The sequence below is a fragment of the Lagenorhynchus albirostris genome, chromosome 15 (assembly GCF_949774975.1).
Source record: "Lagenorhynchus albirostris chromosome 15, mLagAlb1.1, whole genome shotgun sequence".
In the NCBI taxonomy this organism is placed as follows: domain Eukaryota; kingdom Metazoa; phylum Chordata; class Mammalia; order Artiodactyla; family Delphinidae; genus Lagenorhynchus; species Lagenorhynchus albirostris.
This window is the reverse complement of record NC_083109.1, coordinates 23,402,526-23,428,324: the sequence shown is the minus strand read 5'-3', so window position 1 is coordinate 23,428,324 and position 25,799 is coordinate 23,402,526. Positions and strand designations below refer to the sequence as shown.

Sequence of the window (25,799 nt, the reverse complement as noted above, 5' to 3'; positions counted from 1 at the left end):
TGTTGAGCCCTTACTATATGCCTTGGAGCTCTGCTGTCAGCGAATGGGGCACTCTTGGTCTTAGTGTTCATTAAATGCTCTTTGGATCTGACTATGGAGAGAGGTGATATATAGGTTGGTGGTTTGGGGGCAGGGGTGGAAGAATATCGAACTTGCACAGGGCCTTGAAGGATGAGTATCACTTAGGTATTTGGAGATGGAGGCAGAGCAGTATCAACAGCATAATCATAGGGTGTTTTCTGAGACTATTAAGTGTGCTTTCTGACTTAATTGCAGGCTTCCTGAAGTGGGTTAAGGCTGAGCAGGTAAATTTCTGCCAAACTGAGGTCAGTTGCTTTGAGTTGCTTTTCTGTTTATGGAGCTATTGGAAATGCTTCGTTTGCAGGATAGGGAAATAGCCATCAAATGTTCACTTGGATCTCTGTTGGTAAGGTTGCTTTCCTCCTACTTAGCTGTTCTGTGGCCTTAAGGCATTTTAAAGTATTTTTTAATGAATTGTTTGACAATAAGTTGCAGACTTTTACCCCTGAATATTTTGGTGTATATTTCCTAAAAAATGAGGGCATTCTCTTATGTTACCACAATTATCAAAATCAGGACCTTATTCAAACTCCACCAGGGATTTCATTGGCACCTTTTACCTCATTTATGGAAGTGATCTTGTCTTCATTCAGCACTTTCATTTTTCGTAAGTTGCTTTTTTATATTCATAAATTTGTAGAGAAATCTAGAAAAGTACAAGAACAATGAAACTAACATTCATGTTTCCCACCACCCAGAACTGTTGGTATTTGGTCATGAGTGAGTGCCTCAGGTCCTTACTCTGGCCCGCAGTGGCCCTGCTTCTTCTGGCCACCTGTAACCTCTGCAGTTTCATCTTTCCTCAGTCTCTCTCCTTCCTGCTGCCTCTGCTCCAGCCACAGGCCTCCTTGCTATCCTGTAAGCACAGCAGGTACACTCTCACCTCTGGGCTTTCATTTAGCATGCTTATTATTATTATTTTTTTAATATTTTCTTGGCCGTGCTGTTGCGGCATGTAGGATCTTAGTTCCCCGACCAGGGACTGAACATGCGCCTCTTGCATTGGAAGCGCAGAGTCTTAACCACTGGACCACCAGGGACATCCCTCAGCACACTTTTATTGAATACCTTTTATTCCCAGCCAGAGCAAAATGGATCCATTGGAAAACTTACTTCATCAGTCAGTTAGTGGATAACATTTATCATCGGATCATTCATTCAGCAATTGCTTGAGCATTTCTTAGGTACCAAAACTTTGGAGGGGGGTGAGAGGAAAGCTGGAAGCATTAATGATAACACAGAAAGATGAATAAGTTATCTCCTTGACCTCAGAGAGACACTTAAAAGAATGGATCGTTCTGGGGCTTCTCTGGTGGTGCAGTGGTTAAGAATCCACCTGCCAACTCAGGAGACACGGGTTCGAGCCCTGGTCTGGGAAGATCCCACATGCCATGGAGCAACTAAGCCCGTGTGCCACAACTACTGAGCCTGCGCTTCTAGAGCCCACGAGCCACAACTACGGAGCCCAAGTACCACAAATACTGAAGCCTGCACGCCTAGAGCCCGTGCTCCGCAACAAGAGAAGCCACGACAATGAGAAGCCTGCCCACAGCAACAAAAAGTAGCCCCTGCTCATCACAACTGGAGAAAGCCTGCACACAGCAACGAAGACCTAACACAGCCATAAATGAATGAATGAATGAATGAATGAATGGATTGTTCTGGATACTTCCAGTCGACTAGTGGTGAATAGCATTATTGATTGATCATTGTCCAGCTTAAGCATTTCTAGATCTGCCATAATGTTGACAACTTTTTCCAAACAAAATTTCAAGTATGTCCTAGTTTTTGATGCAGTGATTCTTTTCCAACATACATGATCAGATAAAGAATCTATTTGGAAAATAAAGGTGGACAGGTATTTTAATATTTTCTAAGATATTAAAAGTTAAATCACATCAGTTAATCATTAGTATTCTTCATTGAAAAACAACATGGCAGCAACTTAAGATCATTACAGACTGTGTGCACTTAGTATGGTCATCACTATTGAGTCATAAGGAGACAACAATGAAAGGTTTTATTTAATGATGCTTTTTAAAATTTAATTTTTCACAATTAGAACACTAAGGAATACTAATTCTTTATAAGTACTACTTCTTGATGAATTTTCACAACTACTCTGATGTAAAGGCAGTTAGGACCCTTATTTAAAAATTATTAGGGGGCTTCCCTGGTGGCACAGTGGTTGAGAGTCCACCTGCCTATGCAGGGGACGTGGGTTCGTGCCCCGGTCCGGGAGGATCCCACGTGCCGCGGAGCGGCTGGGCCCGCGGGCCGTGGCCGCTGAGCCTGCTCGTCCGGAGCCTGTGCTCCGCAGCAGGAGAGACCACAGCAGTGAGAGGCCTACGTACCGTAAAAAAAAAAAAAAAAAAAAAAAATTATTAAGGCTTCCCTGGTGGTGCAGTGGTTAAGAATCCACCTGTCAATGCAGGGGACATGAGTTCGAACCCTGGCCTGGGAAGATCCCACATGCTGTGGAGCAACTAAGCCTGTGCACCACAACTACTGAGCCTGTGCTCTACAGCCCGTGGGCCACAACTACCGAGCCCACATGCCACAATTACTGAAGCCCTCGCGCCCAGAGCCTGTGCTCCGCAACAAGAGAAGCCACGACAATGAGAAGCCCGCGCACCACAACGAAGAGTAGCCCCCACTCACCGCAACTAGAGAAAGCCCGCGCACAGCAACGAAGACCCAACACAGCCAAAAATAAATAAATAAATAAATTTATTTAAAAAAAATTATTATATGAAGAGTCATTTTGCTGGGTTTTTTTCCCCCTGCATATTTCAAAACCAATATATGCTAGGAAAAATTAAAACTAAGTAAAAGGAAAAAAAAGGTGAAAAGTCCTCCCTTACTCTTCTCACTCTTGAAGGAACCATGGAACAGTTTGATGTGTGGTCTTCCATCCTTCCACACATGGTTCTGTGCATATGCAAACATACATGTACCCATGTCGCTTTTTTTAAAAAATAAATTTATTTTTTTAAAATTTATTTTATTTTTGGCTGCGTTGGGTCTTCGTTGCTGTGTGTAGGCTTTCTCTACTTGTGGCGAGCAGGGGCTACTCTTCGTTGCAGTGGGCAGGCTTCTCATTGCGGTGGCTTCTCTTGTTGTGGAGCACGGGCTCTAGGTGCGTGGGCTTCAGTAGTTGCAGCACGCAAGCTCAGTAGTTATGGCACATGAGCCCTAGGGCACACGGGCTTCAGTAGTTGTGGCGTGCGGGCTCAGTAGTTGTGGCTCACGGGCTCTAGAGTGCAGGCTCAGTAGCTGTGGCGCACGGGCTTAGTTGCTCTGCGGCATGTGGGATCTTCCCAGACCAGGGCTCGAACCCATGTCCCCTGCATTGGCAGGCGGATTCTTAACCACTGTGCCCCAGGGAAGCCCCCCATGTAGCTTTTTAAAAACACAATAATAGGGGGCTTCCCTCGTGGCGCAGTGGTTGAGAATCTGCCTGCTAATGCAGGGGACACGGGTTCGAGCCCTGGTCTGGGAAGATCCCACATGCCGCGGAGCAACTAGGCCCGTGAGCCACAACTGCTGAGCCTGCGCGTCTGGAGCCTGTGCTCCGCAACAAGAGAGGCCGCGATAGAGAGAGGCCCACGCACCGCGATGAAGTGTGGCCCCAGCTTGCCACAACTAGAGAAAGCCCTCGCGCAGAAACGAAGACCCAACGCAGCAAAAATAAATTAATTAATTAATAAACTCCTACCCCGAACATCTTCTTAAAAAAAAACAACAACACAATAATAGAATCATATTCTTATATTAGTCAATGGCTTGTCATTTTAATTTATAGTATTTTTCCATGTCAGTTCATAGTTCTTTCACGATTACACATGACTTATTTTGTTGGGTGGGTATTCCATAATTTATTTAACTATCCACTGCTGAAAGACATTTAAGGTATTTCTAATTTTTCACTATTAATTCTCTCTGTTTTATAGAAGAGCCTAGTACTTGGCAAGAAGGGGTAACTTAGCCAGAGTTAGAGTAGCGCATTTCCTAATAGCTGGGTCATTCTGACTCCCATCTTCTGACTGAGTACCTAATGCCATGTGATGAGATGCTGGGTGCTATATAAATCAAGTGATGTGAACACAGTCCCTGCCTTTAGAGAGGTTGCGCAGTATGTGACACAGAACTCGCGCTGCTCTCGAGGGCACTTGTTAAAGCAGTGTGTATCCTCTGAGTAAGAGGCTTAGTAGGGTGGCCTACTAAGAAGAGCAGTGTGTGGTACAAGTGATGTCAGTACTCCAGGCAGGGTGGTGCCTTTGGAATTCTTTAATTTGAGGTGGGGAGGAAGTGTTGATCTGGAAATTGAATGGTTTTCCTGGTGTTTCTTTTGGAACATGGGCTTAGTGGTGAGTACAGGACATCCAGAAAGATTGCTGGGAGCGGGGGGGGTGGGGGGGTGGGGGGGGTTGTTGAGAACTCATTCACCAGGAATGTGTTATGTAAGTAAGCAGGAAGGAGGGCGGGATCATCCTCAGAAACATCCAGCGAGGTCCCTGGAGGCCAGGATGCTGCTGTTTTAGTCACTGTTTAGAGGTTGCTGTCCTGAGCTGGTGCCAGTCTTGGAATTTCTAACTTGGGGTGGAGTCCTGATCTGAGAGATTAGTGTGAAGGAGGCTCTTGGGCAGCAGGAGGAAGAGCTGGGAAGGCAACACTATCCAGTCTAGAGCAGAAGAGGGGCGTTAGCTACATATGGAGCAGCTTTGGCATTTGAGGCAGCTCTGCCATCTTGTGGAATAAATGCTCAGTGATTTTTGTGAGGGCTGAGTGTGGATAGCCTTGGCAGGGTTGCTTTCCTCACACTTAGCTATTCTGTGACCTCAAAGTATTTTTTAGATGTATTTTAAAGATGTTTTTATTTTGAAATAATTTAAGACTTATTAAAAAATTGCAAAAATAATAGAAAAAATTCCTGTATATGTTCAACCAGATTCCATGCTTAGTTGCTGTGCGCCATGTGGAATCTTCCCGGACCAGGGCTCGAACCCACGTCCCCTGCATTGGCAGGTGGATTCTTATCCACTGTGCCACCAGGGAAGTCCCTCTATGCATTTTCATAATAACTTTTTCCCCCTCTGTAACCATGCATGGGATCATACAGTATGTACTGGGCAACTTCCTGTTTTCATTTAACAGTGTATCTTGAGATTATCCATATCAGTATCAGTAAGTACAGAGCTACTTCATTCTTTTAAATGAATAATTAGGATTACATAGTGCAGACTTCCCATAAATTATTTAACTGTTCCTCTGTTTATGGACATTTTGTTATTTTATTTTATTTTATTTTATTTTATTTTGCGGTACGCGGGCCTCTCACTGTTGAGGCCTCTCCCGTTGCGGAGCACAGGCTCTGGACGCTCAGGCTCAGCGGCCATGGCTCACGGGCCTAACCGCTCCGCGGCATGTGGGATCTTCCTGGACCGGGGCACAAATCCGTGTCCCCTGCATCGGCAGGCGGACTCTCAACCACTGCGCCACCAGGGAAGCCCCATTTTGTTATTTTTTTATTCTAAACATTTGACTGGACTAACTGTGAATATTTAAATATGTTTACATTTCTCTTTGGTTGCTTTTTGTTGCTTTGCAGCTGAGAAAGTTATTCCTTCACAGACCTGAAAAAAGTTTTATTCGTTATAGAATTTCAAGTACATGTCAAAAAGTATTAAAGTACTGGGGTCATGTGGTGTCTTTGTTGACAAGAATACCAACTGTATTAGGGGTCACTGCTGAGGAAACACAAGACGATGATCCTTATTCTTTGTCTGGAGAAGTGACAAACAGCAGATCCAGGAGCAGATCCGCAGTGCTAAAGGTGGGGTGCAGTAGATAGTCATTTGTGCCAGGAGTTGATAGCACGTGGTCCCTGAGAGCCAGGGCCATCTGGATGCCTTCCTGCATTCGGAGTGAGCTGGTTCTGAGTGGAAGTAAAGACTTGGCTGAGGCAGTGAGGAATGGCAGGGAGCGGGCACAGCCTGAGCAGTGGTGCAAGCTATGAGAGCATAAAGCAGATGCTGGGGCCAGCAATTGGCTGGGGTAGCTGCTGAGGGCTCATTGTGGATTAATTAATGGGAGATGAGTTTGGAAAGCAAGATGGTGCTTAGATTGACATGGGCTTAGAATTCCAAACTGAGTATTGCCAGCCAGAGTGAATACCATCATCATAGTCAATTCAGCTGTGAGGTTTTGAGGTACTGGCAGTGGGTATACAAAACAACTACTGAAGCCCGCATGCCTAGAGCCCGTGCTCCACAACAAGAGAAGCCACCGCAATGAGAAGCCCGTGTGCCACAACAAAGAATAGACCCCGCTTGCTGCAACTAGAGAAAGCCCACGTGCAGCAATGAAGACCCAACACAGCCAAAAACAAATAAATTTAATAAAAGGGGGGGGTTATGTAGGGCATTATTTCTAAGCCAAGTTTCAGAAAACATAGTTTAAAAACGTTTTTTATTATAAAGGTGATATATGCTTATCATAAAAGGGAAAGTATAAAGCATTGCCCCAGCAAATAGAAAACGAGAGAGCTTCTGATCCTACTCTGTGTTATCTATTGCTGTGTGACAATATTACTACAAACATAGTAGCTTAAAACAACATATTTATTTTCTCACAGTTTCTGGGGGTTGAGGAGTCTAGGCACAGCTTAACAGGGTTCTCTGCAAGGCTGAAATCAAGGGGCTGGCCAGGGCTGTGTTCTCATCTGAAAAATCTCCTGGGGAAGGGTCTGCTTCCAGGCTCACATGGCTGTTGGCAGCATTCAGTTCCTTGCAGGCTGTCAGACTGAGAGGTACAGTTTTATTATTTTTTTAAATACTCTTCTTCCTCCCTCCCTCCCTCCCTCTCTTCTTTCTTTCTTTTCTTTTTGTTTATTTATGGCTATGTTGGGTCTTCGTTGCTGCGTGCAGGCTTTCTCTAGTTGCAGTGAGCGGGGGCTACTCTTCCTTGCGGTGCCTGGGCTCCTCTTTGGGGTGGCTTCTCTTGTTGCGGAGCACGGGCTCTAGGTGTGCGGGCTTCAGTAGTTGCAGCTCACGGGCTCTAGAGCACGGGCTCAGTAGTTGTGGTACACGGGCTTAGTTGTTCCATGGCATGTGGGATCTTCCTGGACCAGGGCTCGAACCCGTGTTTCCTGCATTGGCAGGCGGATTCTTAACCACTGCACCACCAGGGAAGTCCCAAGAGCTACAGTTTTTTAGTGGGCACTCTCAGTTCCTTGCCACATGGGCTTCTCCATAGAGTAGGTCACAACATAGCAGCTTGTTGCATCTAGCCCGCAAGGGAGAGTGCCTGCTAGTAAGATGGGTGTTACAATCTTACATAACATAATTATGAAAGTGACATGCTGTCACCTTTGCCTGTTCTATTAGAGGCAAGTTATAGGTTCTGCCCACACTCAAGGAGAGGGGATTACACATGGGCATGAATACCAGGAGGCAGGATTATTAAGAGACATTTTATAGTCTGTTTCTACCCTTCCCCCCCAAAAAAAAAGAAAAAAAAAGAGAACATTCCTTAGAGTTATGCCATTATTAAAAGCAAATGCAAATTCTGTGGACCATTTTACCCCTCATATACCAAGGTATAGTAGTAATTTGGGAGAGGCAAGAGCAGAGGGTGACTTGGGATTTTGAGCCTGGGAGCCTAGGATAGAACTCTATGCTTTGCCTCAATTCTTCCATACAAAAATCCTCAACATGAGGAAGAGCACAGCATTTAAATGGTAATACCCATAACTACTTGCAAATACTGATTTCCATACTACTTTCTAAAACAAAAATAAATTGGTGTCAGTAGTTTACCCTCTATCCCAAGGATAATTTGATTACCCCTGGCTTTTGAACCAGGCTCCCTGGAGGATTTTTTTTTTTTTTTTTAATTTATTTGGCTGTGCTGGGTCTTTAGTTGTGGCACGCGGGATCTTTGGTTGTGGCCTGTGAGATCTAGTTCCCTGACCAGGGATTGAATCCGGGCCCCCTGCATTGGGAGCACTGAGTCTTAACCACTGGACCACCAGGGAAATCCCACTCCCTGGAGGATTTTATTTACATATTTCCTGCCCTTTGTCCCCTAGTAACTGCTCTCATGTTGACAAAGGACCATAGTATCCCTAGAGTGGATGATGTCATTTAGCTGGTGTCATCAGTGATGTATGTTCCAATGAACTGTCCTCCCATTGGGAAATAGACACTGCGTGTGAGACTTGCGATTTTTGTAGACTGTGGCCCAGCAGGCCCTTTTGGCAACCATTTCTCCTGGTTGCTTAACCGTGCTTCCATCACCATATTTCTTTTGTCACAGGAACACCATTCTGGGGAGGAGTGTAATATAATATATAACATAATTGTATTCTTTCTACTGTGAAATAATATGGATATTATAACATGGAAGAATAGGAAAAAAAATCAATTTTTTTTACCTTGGAATCTCAAATGCAAAATGGGTACCATTGTTTATAGTCTTACTATTCTAAACAAAAAATACACTATTTTATATGTTATTCTTATATATAATTTTGTTTTGCTGAAACTTTGTTTTGAGGGTTTTCTTTAGCATAGTTATGCTATGCATATTCTGTTTTAAAATTCTTCCTTTTAAAATTTAAAACAGGGTTTCCCTGGTGGCGCAGTGGTTGAGAGTCCGCCTGCCGATTCAGGGGACACGGGTTTGTGCCCCGGTCTGGGAAGATCCCACATGCCGTGGAGTGGCTGGGCCCGTGAGCCATGGCCGCTGAGCCTGCGCGTCCGGAGCCTGTGCTCCGCAACGGGAGGGGCCACAACAGTGAGAGGCCCGCGTACCGCAAAAAAAAAAAAAAAAAAAAGTAAAACATTTTTACTGGTTGCATCATTTTGCTGTTCCTGTTGTGCTTTTATTAATTACCGCTAACACCTCAGTGCTTGATTAATAAAGTGGGGCAATTAGACGTTAAATTTTGTCAGGTCGTGCCCTGGTACATGGATCCCTGGCTGGGATTATGCATAACTTTGTTGGAAGCAAACAACTGTGAGGTCAGTGCCAACCCAGATGACGGCTAATGTTCAAGTAACCTATTGCAGTTAGTATTAGGCTTTCTCTTCTAATACCTCGTGGAATCATGTGGGAGCCTTGTGAAATAAGTATTTTTATTCCCATTTAATGATAAGGAAACTGTCTTGGAGAGGCTAACTCTCTTGTTTGAAGTAGTAGTACACTGAGATGAGTACTGTAGGAGTAAAGAATGGAGCACATTCCTCATTTCAATATTTTAGTATAAGGAATGAACAGAACTAACTGTAATACGAATAGAAAGGGACAGATACTACAAGATTTATTTTCCATGGAGTACTTATGGGAATTCAGAGAAGGCAGGATAGAATGTTTTTTTCTCAGAGACCAAGGAAAAAGCATCGTACAAGTAGGTGGCCTTTGAAGGCTGAACAGGGCTTGGTTTGCATGTGGGAGAGGTGTGCCAGAGGCCTGCACTGGCCGAACTGGCGGTTTTCATTGTGCGTACAGAGGGCTTATTTGGCTGCCATATGGGAAAATTAGGATAAAATTGTGAAGTCTGGAAAATGCAATTTTTCATATCTCTAAAGAATTTGTTGGGTTCAGCTTGCAAGACCTTCATGAAAAAAGGAGCAGTTACTTAAGTCTTGGGGTGTTTGATCTACTTCTTCATTTGTGAGTCTGAAGTTACAGTTTTATTTTCTTTTTTAAATATTTACGTTATTTATTTATTTTCCTTATTTTTTGGCTGTGCCAGGTCTTTGTTGCAGCGCGCAGGCTTCTCTCTAGTTGCAGCGTGCAGGCTCCAGGGCACGTGGGCTCTGTAGTTCGCGGCACACGGGCTCTCTCGTTGAGGTGCGCAAGCTTAATTGCCCTGTGGCATGTGGGATCTTAGTTCCCTGACCAGGGATTGAACCAGTGCTCCCTGCACTGGAAGATGGACTGTTTACCACTGGACCACCATGGAAGTCCCTGAAGTTACAGTTAATTGTGTAATTTATCAGATTTTGTCACAGGCTATTATCCACAATTAATTTATACCCTCTTTGCTGCTTGTCTCACCCTGATGCTTGTGTTGATTGTGTTTTCTCCACATTGCAAGGTAGGTTATATTTACCAGCTTATAATCAGCAGGGCTTGCATATCAATGAGTTATATATATACTTCACTGAGTTGAGTTTATGGGGGGAATCTTATTACTTCCTGAACTTCCGTGGTTGAAGATTCATAATTCTCAAGCCTTTCTTATTCCTTCAGACAAAAACCAGCAACTCATTTTGTCTTATTAACGTTGCCATCTTGAAAAGAGCTCTTGGTTTGGCCAGGGGCTTCATGACAGTGACACCAGGTAGTGTCTTTTCTCTTGGGGAGTTTATCTGTTTACCTGAGCCTCTTTGATCCTAGTACCACCTCTGAGGCAGGTGGCCACCTGAGTGCCAAGCTTGTTTACCTTTGGAGGACCAGCTGTTTCCACTTTCTGCTTACCTGTGAGGAATCAAGGGTTTTGCTTTTGGGGGTGAAGAGTTTTTATCCTGCGAAACTAAACGTATTTCCTTTTGAGAGGCTTACTGGATTGGTAAACTATCTGTCTTAATCCATTTGGGCTGCTGTAACAGAATACCATAGACTGGGTGGCTTATAAACAACAGAAATGTATTTCTCATAGTTCTGGAGTCTGGGAAGTTCAAGATCAAGGTGTCAGCAGATTCAGTGTCTGGTGAGGGCCAGCTTCCTAGTTCATAAACAGCTATATTCTCACAGTAACCTCACATGGAGGAACAGGCAAGGGAGAATTCTGAGGTCTCTTTTATAAGGGCGCTAGTCTTATTCATGAGAGCACTGCCTTTATGACCTAATCACTTCCCAAAAGCTCCATCACATTGGGAATTAGGTTTCACCATATGAATTTTGGGGGTCTAGTATAGCACTGTCAGACTAGGTATATCTTTATTTCGGCAGATAGTTTGACCATATCACTTTTAAAATCTATCTATGGACAAGGAGGAAATAGATATATGAGTGCATTGGTAATCTGCACAGGTGCAGTTCAGTTGGTTCAGGTAACTCTACCCAGAGTGTACATTAATTGATTGGTGTCAGCCTGAAGCTTGTTCTGAAGGCTGTCCTCAGCTCTGTCCTACTGGATCTTTATCAACAGCTTGGATAAAGACCTAAGAATACATAGGATTACAGAAACGAGTTATAAAATTCTTGGACTAAAACAATAAGATGGAGTTTATTAGGGTTAAATGTAACTTCCAGCGTATAATCTGAGAAAACTTTTGGGGGAAATGGAAATGCACTTGTGTTTTAAAAAGACAAACGGGACAAAGTTCAGGATTTTGGTGGATCAAGCTTGGTGTACTGTCCAGCACCATGTAATATAATATTTTTAAAAATTTTGGGGAGGCTGAATTAGTGAAAGTAAGATGTCCTGAAAGGTGGGGGTAATAATCCCACTGAATGGCCATGCCAGGAATCTTGTGGTTGGTTTTGGATTTCACATTTCTAGTAGGATGTAGACAAAACTGAATGCTTACAGAGTGATGTGTCTCCCAGCCAGAGCTTATGAGGGCTGGTCAAAGGAATGTTTCACTCTGGTTGATAATTATAATATTGGGTTGGCCAAAAAGTGCCTTTCGTTTTTAAGCAAAAATAAAAGACACATTTTTCATTTTCACCAAGAACTTTATTGAACAACATACTCACCCTTATGTTCCACTATCTTCTGCCATTTTTCAGGCAACTTCATAATTCCATCTTCCCCAAACTTTTTATCTTTTTGAGCAAAGAACTGTTCCAGGTGCCTTTTACAGTCTTCCAGGGAATTTTTCCATTAAGAGAATTTTGTAAAGACCATAATGGAAATCCGAAGGTGCAGTGTCTGATGAATATGGTGGATGAATCAGAACTTCCCAGCCAAGCTGTAAGTTTCTGCCTGGTCATCAAAGAAACACGTGATCTTGCATTATCCTGATGGAAGATTATGCATTTTTTGTTGACTAATTCTGGACACTTTTCGTCGAGTGCTGCTTTCAGTTTGTCTAATTGGGGGCAGTACTTGTTGTAGTTAATCGTTTGGTTTTCCAGCAGGAACTCATAATAGAGGACTCCTTTCCAATCCCACCATATACACATCACCTTCTTTGGATGAAGACCGGCCTTTGGTGTGGTTGGTGGTGGTTCATTTTGCTTGCTCCATGGTCTCTTCTGTTCCCCATTATTGTATAGTAGGGGCCCCCAATTCCCGGGCCGCAGACTGGTACTGGTCTGAGGCCTGTTAGGAACTGGACCACACATCAGGAGGTGAGTGGCGGGCAAGCGAGCAAAGCTTTATCTGCTGCCCCCATTACTGCCTGAACCATCACCCCCCACCCCCACTCCAGGTCTGTGGAAAAATTGTCTTCCAGGAAACCAGTCCCTGGTGCCAAAAAGGTTGGGGGCTGCTGTTGTACGGTATCCACTTTTCATTGCCCGTCACAATTTGTTTTAAAAACGGAACGTTTCCATTATATTTAAGTAGAGAATCGCATGCAGAAATACTGTCAAGAAGGTATTTTTTGCTTAACTTATGTGGAACCCAAACATCAAAGCGATGAACATAACCAAACTGGTGCACATGATTTCCAGCACTTGATTTGGATCTTTTGAGTATCTCGGCTATCTCCCTCATGGTATAACGTTGATTGTTCTCAATTAATGTCTAGATTTGATCATTGTCAACCTCATTTCAACTGGTTTGCCTTACCGTGGAGCATCATCTAGCGAGAAATCTCTAGCATGAAACTTCGCAAACCACTTTTTTTTTTTTTGCGGTATGCGGGCCTCTCACTGTTGTGGCCTCTCCCGTTGTGGAGCACAGACTCCGGACGCGCAGGCTCAGCGGCCATGGCTCATGGTCCTAGCCGCTCCACAGCATGTGGGATCTTCCCGGACCGGGACACGAACCCGTGTCCCCTGCATCGGCAGGTGGACTCTCAACCACTGCGCCACCAGGGAAGCCCCGCGCAAACCACTTTTGACACGTTCGATCAGTCACAACACCTTCTCCATACACTGTACAAATCTTCTTTTGCGTTTTAGTTGAGTTTTTACCCTTCTTGAAATAATAAAGCATAATAAGCTGAAAATGTTGCTTTTTTTTCCATCTTCAGTATTAAAAATGGCTACACAAAAATTCATCGGTTTTGATAAGGTTTTTTGTTTAATGCATGCTGATATGACAGCTGTCACATACAATCTAGCAAAATTGTTTCGTATGAAGTTAAAGACAAGTGCAACTAGAGCCATCTTACAGAAAAAACCGAACGAAACTTTTGGCCAACCCAGTATCTGTCTCTTGCCACATTCCATAAATGACATAAGCCTGTTTATCAAGATTATTTTTGAAATAATATATATACATTCTTTTCTAAATATTCTTTTTTTAAACTTCTACCGGTCTTTATTAAAAGGAAAACTATTATCTGAAAACAAAGACCCAATGTAGTCTCAGGCTAAGTCTCATTGACAGAACCCCTCAAGCTACAGCCCAGGCACCTAATCTTGGCACTACAATGTTGTCCTTGACTCTGCCCTCTCTCTTCCCATCTCAAACCCTGGGGATTCGCTTCCTACCAGGATATTCCTCTCCAGCCAGGCAAGATATCTCAGCCTCCAGGACCCCACCCTTCCTGCCAGGATGGTGGCCACAGGGTCATCCCCCTATCCCCGCCCCCTACACACTTGGTCAAGGTGACTGCTACACACGCGGGGCCACACTCTCAAATCCAGATGTCTTCATTGTCTTGTCAGCACCCTAGATACACTTGAAACGTCTTTAAAGTCTCCAGCCCATTAACAATAGGGTCACTACAAAAATAAGGCAGATGCAAACTCCTCTAAGCTCAGTGTGGTGGCGTACAAAGCTCCTAAAATTCGAGACTTAGGTTCTCCCACCCCACGTCACTCCCTGGGGCATAAGAACTACTACTCATCCCTCAGGCCTCAGCTCAAAGGTTTCTTCTCTAAGAAGCCTGCCCAGCACTCGACAGGCTGAGCCGGGCGCCCTCTCCTGGGGGCCCCGTGGAGCCCTCTGGGGCAGAGATGACACCCGGAGTCGGCAAGTGTGCCCGCCCCGGCCCCTTCCAGGGCCAGGGGCTCCTCGGGTGCAGGAGGGAAGCCGAAATGCGCAGTTACAGCGTCCACATGCTGGGCCTGCGCGGGATTGGGTGCCTGCTCCTCAGACGGGAAGACTTTAACTCCATGAAGATAGGAGTCCCCCGTTGGCCCACAGGCCTTTTTCCCGGCGCTTCCCGATGCCTAAATATTCTTTTCCATTCTAGTTTATCCCAGGATATTGAACAAAATGATAACTATATAGTAATAAGAGCTGATATTTATCGAACACTTATTATGTGCCAGATGTTTTTCTAGAATCTTTGCACGTAATTCATTTAATTCTTACACCTCAGTGAAGTAGTTACTGTTATTACTATCTCCACTCTGCACATGAGGAAACTGAGGAGGCAGGAGGAGTAATTAGAGGAGCCAGGATTTGAACCAGGCTGTCCAGCTGCAGAGCCCACACTTTTAACCACCATCCTGTCTTTGCCTTATGCAAATGGCCCGTGTGTGTACACAAGGGTGCAAAGGTTTTGAATAGAAAGAGTGGCAATTCTTCATGGAATTGGTTCAAAGTTCTCATTATTTTTAACTTTTTTTTTTAATTCAAAGGTATTTGAATTTTGGCATTCTTCTTTTCTATTATAAATAAGTTGATCACAAACAGGGCTTCAAACACAAGCCAAAGGATGGCTGAGTTTACTGTAGCTGAACTTGACTGCTGAGGTCCTCAGGTGATAGTAGGCAGGGTTGATGCTCTCTGACCTCCTCGGACCTTAGCTTTCTTCACACGGTGGTAAGTGGAGTTTTCTGCAGTGATTTTTTGAAACAGTGTCAGATGGAAAGGGAACTATTAGGTTCGACCATATGAAATGGCCAATATCTAATCTACAAAAACGGCAAATTCGTATGGTTCAACTTAATAGGCCAAAGGGGAGGAAATTCCACAGAAACTATTTTAAGAAAGAATTTTAGGATGTATTGGAGGTTTGAATTTTGAATTTCTTCACTGACTTTTTTGTTTTTCCTGTACAACTGTTTGTGTGAGAAGTATGTATTCCATTTCATTTCATGTTACTTTTTCTTAACTGTATCTGATTTGAACCTCTGTTATGTCTCTTGACATGGATAGAAAGTGATATAAGGCATTATGCTTTGGGATGTGTATGTGTATATAATTTGTTACTTGTTTAAATGCCTATGTAACAGAATCCATCAGATCATCAAGCCTACCAGTTTTATGTATGTATGTATGTATGTATGTATGTATGGCTGCGTTGGATCTTCGTTGCTGCATGCAGAGTTTCTCTCACTGCAGCGAGTGGGGGCTACTCTTCGTTGTGGTGTGCAGGCTTCTCATTGCAGTGGCTTCTCCTGTGGCGGAGCACGGGCTCTAGGCGTGCGGGGCTCAGTAGTTGTGGCTCATGGTCTCTAGAGCGCAGGCTCAGTAGTTGTGGCACACAGACTTAGTTGCTCTGCGGTATGTGGGATCTTCCCGGACCAGGGCTGGAACCCATGTCCTCTGCATTGGTAGGCGGATTCTTAACCACTGTGCCACCAGAGAAGTCCCAAGCCTACCAGTTTTATAATCATACCCTAGTGCTGATTTTGAAAGGTAGAGGATGATTCAGATTGAGCTTAATAATTTTTTTTTATTCCTTCTGATTATGGAATGGTACTTGAAAAAGTAATCATAATATTTACCAAAAGTTCAGCATGCTATTCACTTCTAATGGAAATTGTGTCATTGCATTTAGGAAGAATTTGATTCACTCAAGAAAGTTCTGTCCATTCAGGATATTCCTGGGTGACTTAATCTGTAGAGTGGGAGTGATTTGAGTTTATAGTGATTGCTCTCATTAGGGTGAGGGCATTGTGAAGGGAGTCTTCAATAAACTGAGTTTCTGACACTCATGAATTCCTTGTGACAGCATTACTTTTTGTCATTGATTCATGACAGACCATTGCCTTCAGTTTATTTGGTTTGGGGAGAGGGTGTCAGACTTCTTTTTCTCTCTTTGAATTTGATCATTGAGTTCTCCAAGTTTTCCACATGCCTTCCAGCTCCATTCAGTTGGTTGTCTTTTTTTCCTCCTCTTTTCTGAATCCTCTTGATCAGAGTACACGGTAGTGAAATCTCAAAAGCGCAATACTAAAAGCTTTGAAATAGTTACTTTCCTTGTGCAAAAACCATTGTAAGGTCCTTTCAGTTTCATAAAGAGATCCCACCAGAATATTCTCTAGTCTTGTCTACACAAAGGTATCGGGATGGTAGAAAGTCTGAATCTGGTCCAACCTATGAATAACAAGTGCTAGGTTGGATCCCTGATTTTTTTTTTTTTTTTAGGATTTTCCCTTGTTCTTCTGAAACCCTGAGAACTTGTGTGGCTGCTTTAAAAAAGAAAAAAAAAGTTGATCTCTTCTTTCAAAAGATGAATCACAGTTGAGTCTCTGTTATTTACCCTGAAGTTACACCATTCTTTCAAACAGCAGTAGTCATTGATGTCTCCGTCTACATATGCATGCTGCTCTCTCACTCTCTGTTGCCATGTGTTGTGTTAATGCATGTATTGTAGTAGTTCGAATAAGCATGAGGGATCTTTGTTTTGTTTTTTTTTTTCAGTAACAAATACTTGTAAGAAAACAGATGATTTTGTGACATCTAAAGCACCAGCTGTCGACCTAGATCACAAGTTTAGGTGCAAGGTTGTGGATTGTTTAAAATTTTTCCGCAAAGCCAAACTGTTGCACTATCACATGAAGTATTTCCACGGAATGGAGAAGTCACCAGAGCCAGAGGAGAACTCAGGAAAGAGGCATGTCCAGACAAGGGGCTCTTCAGCTTCAGACAAGGCCAGCCAGGAGAGCCTGACCAGGAAGCGGGTCTCGGCCAGTTCCCCAAGTAAGCATTTTGGTTCTGGGTTGTATCTGTATCATGAATGGCTGACACAGAAAGCGGGTGTTAGGTTGGTCTGGTCCAGTTGAGTCCCTCAAAATTGAAAATGACAAGTGATCCTCAGGAATTGCCTTGTGGAGTTGTAGCCTTCTTGGAGGAAGTAGAAATACCTGACTCTTATTCTTACCTCCACCTCTTGCTGCTCAAGTTAACCTTGACAAAGTCACTTAGCCTCTGAAGGTCTTGGTACTCTTGGTATGGAGTGGGAACAATCAAGGAAAGGGAGCTCTGTTAGAAGCCAGCAGGAGAACTAGTGCTCAGAACAGCATGGGTGCAGTCATCCCATCCCTGCTAACAGAACAGAAGAACTAAGAGGTGATGTGGGATTCTCCTTCTGGGTCCAATTTTGTCATAATTGCAACCGAAGATATTTTCTAACAACACTGTTTATTTTACATAGAAACTACAGTGGTGGTAGTAAGGGTTACCATAAAATCTCATGTTCACGTCTTATTCTAAAACTTACAGAAATTGAAAAATTACATGTTTCTTGGGAGTTTCAGAATAATTAATGAGTTTCCAGTAAATTCTACAAGCTTCCCAGCTTCGTTTTACCTGAAATTGTAACATCACTGTATATTTTTTGGCTTGAACTTCTCTGTTAAAATACATAGGCATTAGATGGTATATGGAACTCCTAGGACATCTGACAGTGTTCCCAAGGGAGTACAGAGTTGGGTTTCAGACAGCAGGTCAGGGCCATGTAGACTAAGGTGATCTCTGACCCTGTGAGAGGTCAGTTCTTAGCCAGGCTGTGAAGACATAATGTGTCAAGTGGCAGTTTCTTAGTCATATGTGCTGCATTATCCATTAGAAATATAATGTGAGTCAGCCTGTAACTTTTTCTTGTAGCCACATTTTAAAACGTAAAAAGAAACAGGTGAAACTTCTTTCTTTTTTTTTTTTTAAATATTTATTTATTTGGCTGAGTTGGGTCTTAGTTGCAGCACGCAGGATCTTCGTTGTGGCACACAGGCTTCTCTTTAGTTGTGGTGTATGGGCTCTGGAGCTCGCAGGCTCAGTGGTTGCAGTACATGGGCTCTCTAGTTGTGGCGTGTGGGCTTAGTTGCCCCGCAGCATGTGGGATCTTAGTTCCCCAACCAGGGAACAAACCCAGGTCCCCTGCATTGGCAGGTGGATTCTTTACTACTGGACCACCAGGGAAGTCCCTGAAATTTCTTTTAATAAATTTTGTTAACTCAAAATATCCAAAATACTATTATTTCAGCATGTAATCAGCATAGAAATTACTATTTAATAAGCTATTATATATTCTTTTTCTTGTATTAAGCCTTTAAAATCCAGTATGTGGGACTTCCCTGGTAGTACAGTGGTTAAGAATCCGCCTGCCAATGCAGGGGACACAGGTTCAAGCCCTGGCCCGGGAAGATCCCACATGCCGCAGAGCAACTAAGCCCGTGCGCCACAACTACTGAGCCTGTGCTCTAGGATCCGTGAGCCACAACTACTGAGCCCGCGTGCCACAACTACTGTAGGCCATGCGCCTAGAGCCCCTGCTCCACAAGAGAAGCCACCACAATGAGAAGCCCACGCACTGCAGCAAAGAGTAGCCCCTGCTCACCACAACTAGAGAAAGCCCACCCGCAGCAACAAAGACCCAACGCAGCCAAAAATAAACTTAAAAAAAAATCCAGTATGTGTTTTACATTTACTGAACATTTCAGTTCAGACTAACCACATTTCAGGTGCTAGTAGCTGCATATGGCTGGTGGCCACAGAATTGGCCCACGCAGCTCGATGACTAGCTGTAGACTAGCTGTAGGCAGTCTAGCTGTGCACTTGGCGAGCCCAAGTATTGAGCTAAAAGGAGCTGCCTGAGGAAGGCCAGCTGGCCAGTAGTCACCCAGGAGGGGCTCCCCATGTGGGCTGCAGGGCATGGCAGCACTCTCCACCTTAGTGACTTCACCAGAGTCCTGCTCAGGTACCCACCAGTGGATGGATATCTCTCAAAGCCGGGTGGTCTGAATCAGATAGCAGTAAATGATGCTCAATGCCAGGTGCCAGTTATTTATTTAAAACGAAGCCAACAGCTATCAAAGCTCCTCTGTCTAGCTTAGACCTTGTTTATTGAGCATTGGAGCAGAGCACTGGAGTTAGAAATGCCTCAGGCTAAGATAGATTGACTTGTTCATTCAACGACTATTTATCGAATGCCTCCCTTCTGGAGAGTAAAAAGGAAACCTAGGTCTCATTCTGCCTGGTGCTCTTGGTTGTGGGTATTCCTGGCACAAAGAAGAAAGGACAGGCTCAGTTGTTAGATGGGAGCATCCTCTTGCCTGGGCAGTGCTTGTTTTATTAGGGCCACTGATTCCTTAGGGATGTTCATAATGTCTTACTGGCCAGTCCCACTGGCTTTGGTGGCCATTCTGTGTCCTTTAGATAAGTTTATATCTCTTTGCCATTGAATACATGGTTCATTCTGGGGGCAAGCTTATTTCTGAGAACTTGAGAGAGACCTGTCAATGAGATCCTTTCCTCCCCTCCATGTGTCACCTGGCCCAGGTCTCACCTGGAGCAGTGGCCAACTCAGCTGCCTGGGAGTCACTGGGTGACTTGTTAAAAGTACAGATTTGGGCTTCCCTGGTGGCACAGTGGTTGAGAGTCCGCCTGCCGATGCAGGGGACGCGGGTTCGTGCCCCGGTCCGGGAAGATCCCACATGCCGCGGAGCGGCTGGGCCCGTGAGCCATGGCCGCTGAGCCTGCGCATCCGGAGCCTATGCTCTGCAACGGGAGAGGCCACAACAGTGAGAGGCCCGCTTACTGCAAAAAAAAAAAAAAAAAAAACCAAAAAAAACAAAACAGATTTATTGGACCCAGCTTTACAGCATTCCAATTCAGTGGCTCTAAGTTTAGAATCTGTAGTTTTTGTACACACACACACCCAATATAAAAGTGACATATGATTGTGGTAAAATCCATACAAAAGAATACTAAGGGGAAAAGCCTCCCTCCCAGTGGTAGCCCCACCTCCCTTGCAGATATACCTATTTTTAACAAACTCTTTTATAACTTTTCAGATATTTTCTGTGCGTATCCAAACTGCACATTTCTTATATGTCTAATAGAAAATATCTTTTTATACAGTTGGTATCATATGCAGCTTGCTTTTTTCATTAAAGATACCTTGGCCCTCATTTCATGTCAGCATAGCTATGTGGCTCTACCTCATTTTGACAGTGGCCATTATTCCATTGTATGGGTGTACTGGACTTTAAACATTTTCCTACAGAAAATTATGATTCACCGATTTTTTCACTCTTACCAAGTGCTAAAGCAAAGTAAACCTTCCTGAAGATTAATTTGCTCTTGTGTATGAATAAATTCATGCGATAAGTTCCTGGAGGCGGGATTTGCTTGGGAAAAGGGTATGCATATTTAAATTTCTGATAGATGATGCCAAATCACCTTTCAAAGAGCTTGTCCCAGTTTGTAATCTCCCACCAACTGGTTATGCACACCAGTTTCTTTACAATCTTATCAGTATTATCAAATTTTAAATTATTGCTAATCTGATAGGTAAAAAATATTGTAGTGACTTTAGTCTTTTATTTTTAAAATTCTGGAATATTTTAAATATATAGAAAAGTACACAGGATTATATAGAGCAAACATGTATGCATCTAGTCCCCACCTACACTTAAAAAATGTTAACATTTTGCCATATTTCCTTCAGATTTTTTTTTGAGGGAAACAAAACACTAGGATGAGGTACAAACCCCCTGAATTGCTTTTCCTTTCTTTCCCTTTATGCTTTCCCCAATACATGCATATATGTTGAGAAATAATGTATAGTATTTAAAAAAAATTTTTACTGGAGTATAGTTGATTTACAATGTTGTGTTAGTTTCTGCTGTACAGTAAAGTGACTCAGTTATACATATACATATATCCACTCTTTTTTAGATTCTTTCCCCATATAGACCATTACAGAGTATTGAGTAGAGTTCCCTGTGCTATACAGTAGGTCCTTATTAGTTATCTGTTTTATGTAAAGTAGTATGTATATGTCAGTCCCAGTCTCCCAATTTATCCCTCCTCTCCATATAGTATTTTCGAGTGTTATTAACATTTATATTGGTAAATGATAGAGTATTTTATGTGTTTTAAAAATAGGTATAAATAGTATCATATACTTACTCTTTTGGAACTTGTTGCTTGTTGTTTAGCATTATGTTCGTCTTCATCCCGGTTGAAACCTGTAGGTGGATCTCGTTGATTCTTCAGCTGGTGTATTGTGGGGTTTTGGGCACGCCCATCCCCCCTTGTAGGTGTAACTTTTTTTTTTTAAATAGTTACGTATGCCAGAGTTTATTTAACCCCTTCCTACTCAGGGTCATTGAGGTTTCTAGTTTTATACTTTTGTAGATGATGCTTCAGGGACTGCCTGTGTACACATCCCCTGTGTGTGATCATTTCTTTTGAGTATTTACCTAGAAGAGGAATTGCTAGATGGAAGGGTTTTAGTTAATGTACCAGAATGTACTTGAAAATGGTGGTTCTGACTTCAGCATTCCTGTCAGCTCTGTGATTTGTCTGTATCCCCACCAGCTTTTGGTATTGTCTGACATAAGTTTGCCCAATCTTAGGAATTTGAAGTGATTATCTCCTTGTTTTTCCTCAAGGAGAAAAACGTTTGTTTTGTACTTTTTAGATGAGAGTCGTAATTGTTACAAACCTCCCCTGTTTCTGCTGGGCTCCCACCGCAGCGCCATTCTCGGACAGCCTGAGAGAGGAAACCGTGATGTGAGGGATTTGGTCTGCTCTGAGGACGGTTCTCTCTGAGCCCCTATCTCTGTGGATTGGCCTGGCTTGCTGGTTGGCTCTGGTCGGCTGACCTCTGACTTTAGTCTGCACCCTCCCCTCCTCCTTCCCTTTTCAGTGCTGTGGTGGAAGGAAGGAAGGAGCAGTGGTCGGGGAGCCTGAAGGTCTGAGTTTGAGACCCAGCTCTGCCACTCAAAGTTCTGTGGTATTGATTAAATCCCTCATCTTCTAGTATGTAACATGGAGGTTAAACTACTTGCCCGCCAAAAAATGCTGGGAAGGTCTTTATGTTAGGCATTTAAAATTATTTTGAAATGTGCACACATGTTCAAAGCAGCACTCTTCTTAAGAGCCCTAAATTGGAAACAGCTCAAGTGTTTATTCACAGTAAATAAATGTGTGAAGAATAAATCGAGTAAATAAATTGTGGTGTCTTGATACAGTGGAATACTATACAGCAGTGAGTGAATGAGCTACAGCTATACCCACCAACATCTCACAAATATAATGTTGAGCCAACGAAGCTAACATAAACTCATATATATGATACGGTAGATATGTATATAAGGTTCAAAAACAGATTAAAATGAATCTGTTATGTTTGGGGTCAGTACAGTGGTTATCCTTGGGGGTAAGTGGATGAATGACTGAAAGTAGGGCAGGAAGGAGACTCCTGGGGTGCTGGGGTTCTGTTTCCTTATCCGAATGGTGATTATAACAGATAATCATGGTAATTGTCCGAGGAGGCACCTTGCCCTGAGTACAGGGTGGGTGTTCTCGCACAAGAGGGTGTGCGGACCTCTTGTTTGGTTTTGGAATTCCTGATTAACTATACTTGAGGGTCTTGATTTGTGTTGAGTAATATGAGCAGGCTTGGAGTCAGCACACCTGAATTTGAATCTAGCCTCCACCGCTTGCTTCCTCTGTGACCTTGGGCAAAGAACTGTGAGCTTCAGTTTCTCCATCTGTGAAATGGGGATACGTACCTACCTCAGAACTTCGTTACATTAAATGACATGATGTAAAATGCTTAGCACAATGTCTGGCCTACAGTAAACTCTTAATAAATACTACGTCTTTATCTTAGTGAAAACATTAATCCAGGCAGTCAGAGAGCTGAGTTCTAAACTCATCTGACCTCTGATAAGCTGCAAAACCGATAGACAAGGTGTTGCCATGTTGATAAAATGAAGAAACCTGAGTGAGTGATTTTCTGTTTTTATATACTACATTTGGGTCTCATACCAATATACCGACATGGGATTTCTAAAATTCTCTCTCAATACAGAAGGATCCCTTTCACTGGGGTTTGGAAGTCCCTTGGTGAATTGGGGAAATGTGCCTGACAGGTTTTAAAATAACAAGATCTGCTATGGGAATACTCGCCAGCCTGGCAGGGGTGGACAGTTACAAAATGCTTTAGGGGAAATAGAGGGTATTTTAAATCCCTGTGTTTTAACTTGTTACCCCCCTGCTGGTCCTTCGTAAAACCGGTCAATTTGGTGGCTCAGTGTACCACACAGGCCCCTCACCCATGTTGGGGTATAGCCTGGTCATTCCTGTACCCTCTCCGATGGAGAGCAGGTTTGTGCAGCCAGGAAGGGACATTTCCCCCCCACCCCTACGCCCCCATGGCAGGTGGACACAGACCACAGACCATTTCACAGCTCTCCCAGGCCTGATTGCTGAGATTGCCAGCAGTTCCCAGGCTGAAGCAAACTAGACCATTCATCTTGCTGTGCTCTAGCTGGGAAATTAAAAACCTGGCCACTCGTCCTGCCTCTGCCACTCACCAGCAGGAGCCTCAGTTCTCACCATCTGTGAACTGGGGTCAGTAGACATGTTCAGCCTTCATCACGTCGCTGGATATCAATGAGAGCAAACACAGAGGCATATTCAGCATACTCCATAGGCCGCAGCCCTCCAGAAGGCACCCCCCGTTCCAGGCATTGCCCTCACTTTTTTCACATCAGAGTCTCCCGTTTCCTCATGGATTTGCTGGGTACTTGACTAACCTGATGACTAAATTTCTTAAGATTTGAAAGAATAAAACCAGCTAAACAGATCATCTGTTCTCTCAGCACATCTAGTTTTCACCTCAGCTTCTAAGAAAGCTCTTATCTTTAGGGGTGGAATTTCAGACAGTGGGGGGAGTTCAAGTGGGGAGATGTTTCAAGGTGAGACTCTTGACACCAGGCAGCTTGTGTCCTAGTTCACAGGTAGTGTGAACTTGATGCTGTGCTTAAGTGAAAATCAAAATATTACAGAATGTGTGCTGCTTGGGACAGCACAATTACTGTACTGTAATTGGGGACAGTTATTTGGGGACAATTACTGTAAAAAAGTACTCCCTTCATGCCAAGTACTCTGATTATGGGAACTTGGGTTCTAATAGATTTCTCAGATGGAGATTTCTGGGGCTTCTGGTCCAGCAGGACCAGAAAACGCTCTGCAGAGATTTATTTTTTGGTCTATCCTCCCCAACCATTTTCCTGCTGGTAAAGTTAGGCAGGAGAAGCAGTTCTGGTCTGAAGTCCACAGACTCTATCTTAGTAGCAATTCTGCTCCTGTTCACTTGCGATCTGAGCTCTTCACAGATCTGATTTCCTCCTTTCCAAAATCATGATGTAGGACTAGGTATGAATGAGGCAGGGCTCTTTCATGAGGGGAGAAAAGCACATAAACAGTTACAGTGAGGACTACTAAGTTCTATGTAAAGAACGTGTGAAGTGTTGTGGGAACACATTCAGATTTTGCCTGAAGAGCAGGGGCTGGGATGTCAAGAGGAGGAGGTGACATTTGAGTTAGGCCTTAAAGTGTGAGGGTAGGTACTGGGTGAACCAGAAGGCAGGGGAATAGGAAAGGGATCCCTATGCTGGGAACAAGCAGAACAAAGTTCAGAGGCATTGAGAGGAACAGATTGTCATGGTTGTCTGTCCCTAAGGTACCCCTTCTGACTGTGGCCTGCAGATGTTTCCTTTTCGCTCAGCCAGGCCTTTAGTCACATAAGTTAATTTGGAAGGTCAGTTTAGATTTGCTTTTCCAAATGAGGTTTCATAGAATACCAGAATCCATTTAGTAAATTCTCTTCCAGGGGTGAGCTTAGGCTTCCTTGGTGCTTGTGTTTGATTCTGCATAGGTGAGTTCAGTCCTGAGTAGAGGTTTGCTGCAGAAAGAATATTTGAGGATCAAAGGGAGGCTCACCTGTGCTCATTACCTATTGTTACATCCATTTCATTCGTATTCTCACTCTGGGTAAACCTTGGCTTTAGGCCGAAAGGAGCCTTGGAGCACCAGAGTGGACAGTTCTTTGTATCTTTTCTTGTGGTTCTAGACTGGCCTTCTCGCAGAACCGTGCCCTCTCCCCTTAAAGGGAAGGGAGAAATAGGAGCTTAATTAGGATATAGATTATGGTGCCTTAAAGAGAATACCAAAGAAGCTGGCTTAAGACAGAGGGTTATTTCTGTCTTTGGTCAAACTGCAGGCTCTCCACAGTGGCTCTGCTGTGGCTCTGAGCAGGTGTCCAGGTGTCCATGGCCAGCTTCCTCCTGAGTGCCCCACCAGCCCAAGGTGTTGCTCTCTCTGTGTGGACCCAGATCGCTCACCACCTTGCCTGTCTTTCCGCAGCTGCGAAGGGAAAGGCGAGGCATGCCTTTTTCCTTTAAGGGCACAACCCGGAAGTGCCACACATCACTTCTGTTCATATCCCATATGCCAGAACATCTGTACGTGGCCACACCTCACTCAGGGGAAGCTGGAAAGTGTACTTTTTTCCCTTTGGGAGAAGTGGGTATTGGAGACTGCATGGCAGTCTCTGCCATATGAGCCAAGGTAGAAAAAGGCAGGGCTTGAGGGAGGGGTTTATTGGAGGGCC

At 43.8% G+C, this 25,799-nt stretch overlaps 1 protein-coding gene across 3 annotated transcripts in view; it reads left to right on the top strand.

The window, feature by feature from the left end:
* Positions 1-25,799, top strand: part of PHF20 (PHD finger protein 20) — a 133,111-nt gene that overhangs the window by 72,645 nt on the left and 34,667 nt on the right. For all 3 annotated transcript variants that reach the window (XM_060122866.1, XM_060122868.1, XM_060122867.1), the window contains one exon: positions 16,811-17,089. In XM_060122866.1, the coding sequence (XP_059978849.1) occupies positions 16,811-17,089 (279 nt within the window). The remainder of the gene's footprint in view (positions 1-16,810; positions 17,090-25,799) is intronic.